At 37.9% G+C, this 4,447-nt stretch overlaps 1 protein-coding gene across 6 annotated transcripts in view; it reads right to left on the reverse strand.

The window, feature by feature from the left end:
- Positions 1–545: 545 nt before the first annotated feature.
- Positions 546–4,447, reverse strand: part of Pcm1 (pericentriolar material 1) — a 91,101-nt gene continuing 87,199 nt past the window's right edge. For all 6 annotated transcript variants that reach the window (XM_013025478.1, XM_013025503.1, XM_013025482.1 and 3 more), the window contains 3 exons: positions 3,829–3,921; positions 3,354–3,468; positions 546–878 (listed from right to left, as the gene is read on the reverse strand). In XM_013025478.1, coding sequence (XP_012880932.1) covers positions 853–878; positions 3,354–3,468; positions 3,829–3,921 — 234 coding nt within the window. In that variant the 3' untranslated portion in view covers positions 546–852. The remainder of the gene's footprint in view (positions 879–3,353; positions 3,469–3,828; positions 3,922–4,447) is intronic.

The following is a 4,447-nucleotide window of genomic DNA, read 5'->3' on the forward strand; positions in this document are numbered from 1 at the left end:
ATGCTTTGGCTTTAAACTTGACATACAAATTTTTTTGTTAACATAAGTTCAATTCTATTCTGAAAGAGGTTTTTCTTAATACTAATCAGAATGTTATTTATGTAGAAATAACACTTGCTAACTACATAAAAGCTAATTATTTTTTAGACTGAGACAACACAATTAGGGATTTGAAATTCTGAAAAATATTCATAATAATTAAGAAAGCTCTAGGTGCCAAGGACATGTTTTTAAGCAATTTATAAGGATTATTAACGTATAATTAATGATAACTTTACAAATACGCCTGGTTACCTTTACAACTTACTTACCCTATTTGTACAGAGGTTCAACAGGTAGCTGGGAAAATATTTGACCCAACAGAAGCAACACTGGCATTATTTGAATGACTGACTTTGGGATAAATATTTTCCTAATTCTTAACTTTTGCTTTCTCTGGATAGCCCAAAACTGTGTGTGTGTGTATACATACGTGTGTAATATATATACATATATATATATGACAGCAATTTGCAGTATAGAATTCAACATAATTTCCAAAAAAGTTACTTTACAGATAAGTCAAACTTTATTTAAAACTACATTTTAAATTTAATGTTACCAAACATCACAATGAGAAAAATCAAGACCACAAAGAAAAAAACCAAACACAGTGTATCAATGCTTGAATCGGTCCAGGATTCAGTTTCTGATGTCTTAAACTGCCATGGGCAGAAATTAGCACACCTATCAAAAAATGCAGTGTCAAACTAATTTACATTTTTATACAGATCAGAACTGATGTTTATTTAGTATCATTTTTCATGTATTCACTGAACTACGTAAAAAGAGAGAAGAGTCTCTGGTGTCATCTTATATGTTCTGGATTCCCACTGTTTCTGAAAAACAGAATAAAAATGTTTAAATTACTTATTTATTTACAAAGTTTATTTATTTATCTATTTATGTATTTTGTCAGTGGTAGGGCTTGAATTCTGGGCTGTCCCTGCACTCTTCAGCTTGAGCCACAGCGCCACTTCCGGTTTTTTAGGAGAAAATTGTTTCACGGACTTTCCTGCCTGGGCTGGTTTTGAACCGTGATCCTCAGATCTCAGCCTCCTGAGTAGCTAGAATTACAGGTGTAAGCCACCAGCGTCCAGCACAGAGTTTAAACATTATTTTCTTCCAAACTTTTACTTAAAGGAAATCCTAACTTAGATAATATACAGTAAAGGAGAATAAGTAAGCATTTCTATTTCATGATGGCAAACAGCATTGTGTGTGTGTGTGCGCGCGCGTGTGCAGGTACTAGAAGTCCTAGACTGGAACGTAGGCCTGGGCACTGTGCCTGAGTTTTTTTGTTTAAGGCTAATGCTCATCAGTTGAGACACAGATCCATTTCTGACTGTTTTTTGGTGCTAATTGGAGAATATGAAATCTCACAGACATCCCTGCCTGGGCTGGCTTTAAATCACAATCCTCAGATCTCAGCCTCATGGACAGCTAGGATTATTATGGGTGTGAGCCACCAATGCCCACTGCAGATTCTTGTTCTTCTTTTGTTGATCATGGGGTTTTAACTCTCAGCTTGGGTGCTGTCCCTGACTGTCCCTGAGCTCCTTTGAACCACCATTCTCAGATCTCAGACTCCTGAGTAGCTAGGATTACAAGAGTGAGCCACCGGCACCTGGCTTACAGATTCTTGTCTGTCCATAAACCTAAATAGAAAAAAAAAAAAAAATGGAGACTGCCAATTGCATTCATAAACTGCTTTAATAAATGGCAACTCCTACTTAAAGAGAGTAATAAAAAAGGAAAATTGCAAATAAAAATGATTAAATGAACACAGATAAAGGCAAGAACTGGTGGCTCATGCCTGTAATCACAGTAAGCTTAGGTCTGAGGATGGCAATTAGAAGCTATCCCAGGCTGGAAAGTCCGTTTGACCCTTATCTTTAGGAAAAAGCCAGAAGTGGAGCTATGGTACAACACCAGCCTTGAATAAAAAAGGGATAGCACCCAGGCCCTGAGCTGGCAGCAGGTTAGCTAAAAACTAGGGCAGTACAGAAAGTCTTATCTAAAATGGTCTAAATCATATATTTTTTTACCCAATTGATGAGTTGATAGAAAATAAGAAAAACATTCTCTGAGTGGCTCAGAGGTTGTGCTATTACATAGATAAAGAAGGAAATATGGAGACCTGGAGCTGGTAGCTCACACCTTGTAATCCTAGCTACTCCGGAGGCTGAGATCTGAGAAGCGCAGTTCAAAGCCCAGTTCAAAGGTAGGAAAGTCCCTGTGAGACTCTTATCTCCAATTAAACACCAGACAACTGGAAGTGGTGCTGTGGCTCAAGTGCTAGAGCTGAAGAGCTCAGAGACAGTGTCAAGCCTCAAGACCGACCTACCTCCCCACACCCCCTGTCATCTGACTTTACAACAAATTTAAGATAAGTATTGTAGACACAAAAAGCAACACGTATGTATAATAACCTTAGTAGTTTACAGATAATGTACATTATTTCAAGTAAAAAACAGAAAATAAAATCAATATGACACTGAGAAAGGACTTAATCCGTATTTGTTACAGGGAAAATGAGAGAAATTTAAAACACCAAATATAAAATAGTACAACAAAAATCACTCTAAAGTAATGAAATCCAGGCCTAGAAATGAATGTGGCTTAGTGTAGGGTGCTTGCCTAAGATACATAAAACTCTGGGTTCAATTCCTCAGTACTACATAAACAGAAAAAGCCAGAAGTGGCATTGTGGCTCAAGTGGTAGAGTGCTAGCCACGAGCACAAGGAGCGCAGGCCCTGAGTTCAAGACTCAGGACTGATAAAAAGAAAGAAGGAAAGAAAGGAAGGAAATCTAGTAATTAAAAGAAACAGGTTTTGATACTGACCATTAACTCTCATATACCTTCCTTAAACTTTATACAAATTTATTTTCTAAAACAAAAGATACTTATCTGACTATCACTCAGGAGGCTGAGATCTAAGGATTGCAGTTCAAAGCAAGCATGGGCAGGAAAGCCCATAGGATTCCAATTAATTAATCTTCAATCAGATACCACCCCCCTCCCAAAATCCAGAAGGGGGATGCGACTCAAGTGGTATAACACTAGCCTTGAACATAAAAGCTCAAGGACAGTGTGTAGGGCCTGAGTTGAAGCCCTAGGACAGGTATAATTTAAAAAATTCTGATAATGTTTTGAATCTCAAAGATCTAAACTAAATTTTTCTTTATAGAACACTTCCTTTCTAATAGTAGGCTTACAATCCTGTAAGTACTATTAGCACATTTGAAGATGAAACCAAGACAGCATCATGATTATGTAATTTTTAAGTATAAAATTAATGGATAACTTTACCAGGTTCTTTCAGTTTCTGAGAATTTCCAGCTAATTCTTCAGTCTGCATTTCACATATTTCATCAGACAAATGGTTTCTCTGTTGTTCTTCTACCATTTTCTTCCTGAGATCTGCCTTTGGAATGAAAAATAAAAATACCAATCATTTTTCATCTCAATCATATTTGTTATATGAAAGTTAAGTTTTGAGGTTTTTTTGTCAGGTTTTTTTTTTTTTTGTTTTGTGGGGCTTGAACTGTGGGCCTGGGGCACACTGTTCCTGAGCATTTCAGCTCAAGGTGAGTACTCTACCTCTTGAGCTACAGTGCCACTTCCAGTTTTCTGGTGGTTAACTGGAGGGAAGAGTCTCACAGACTTTCCTGCCCAGACTGGCTTTAAACCAAGACCCTCAGATCTCAGTCTCCTGAGTAGCTAGGATTACAGGTGTGAGCCACTGGCACCGGTGAAATGTTTTTAATTAAAGAGAGCCAAATACCTCTGAATATATTGTCAGTTTGAGTGGCAAATCTTCAACTTTCACAAAATCTTCTTCATCAGACTTTTGACTAATGTTACCAGATTCTGCTTCCTATAAGACAAAATTATATTTCATAAAAAAATTGCATTCTACTTTTGGATCAAAATCTAAGTCATCCATGCCAAGAAATAAAATGAAATAAAAAGCTGGGTGCTGGTGGCTCATACATGTAATACTAGCAACTTAGAAGACCGAGACCTGAGGATTGTGGTTCAAAGCTAGTTCAAGCCGCAAAGTCTGTAAGATTCTCATCTCTAATAACCATCAGAAAGCCAGAAGTGGGTCTGTGGCTTAAGCACTGGAGTCCTAGCCTTAAGCAAAACAGCAACAGTGACCAAGCCTCGAGTTCAAAGCCTAGAAACAAGCACCCAACCAAAAAAAGAATAAGCCCTGCGTCTTGCATATACATTTTTTATAATTTGGGGAGGGGAAGGGAAATAACAAAATGCTGAAATAAGGATATGGGTTGAGGGCTGGGAAGGCGGCTCAGTGGTAGAGCGCTTGCCTTGCAAGCATGAGGCCCTGGGTTCGATTCCTCAGCACCACATAAGCAAAAAGAAAAAAGCCGGAAGTGGCG

Source organism: Dipodomys ordii, unplaced genomic scaffold (genome assembly GCF_000151885.1).
Source record: "Dipodomys ordii isolate 6190 unplaced genomic scaffold, Dord_2.0 Scaffold4, whole genome shotgun sequence".
NCBI classification, from domain to species: Eukaryota; Metazoa; Chordata; class Mammalia; order Rodentia; family Heteromyidae; genus Dipodomys; species Dipodomys ordii.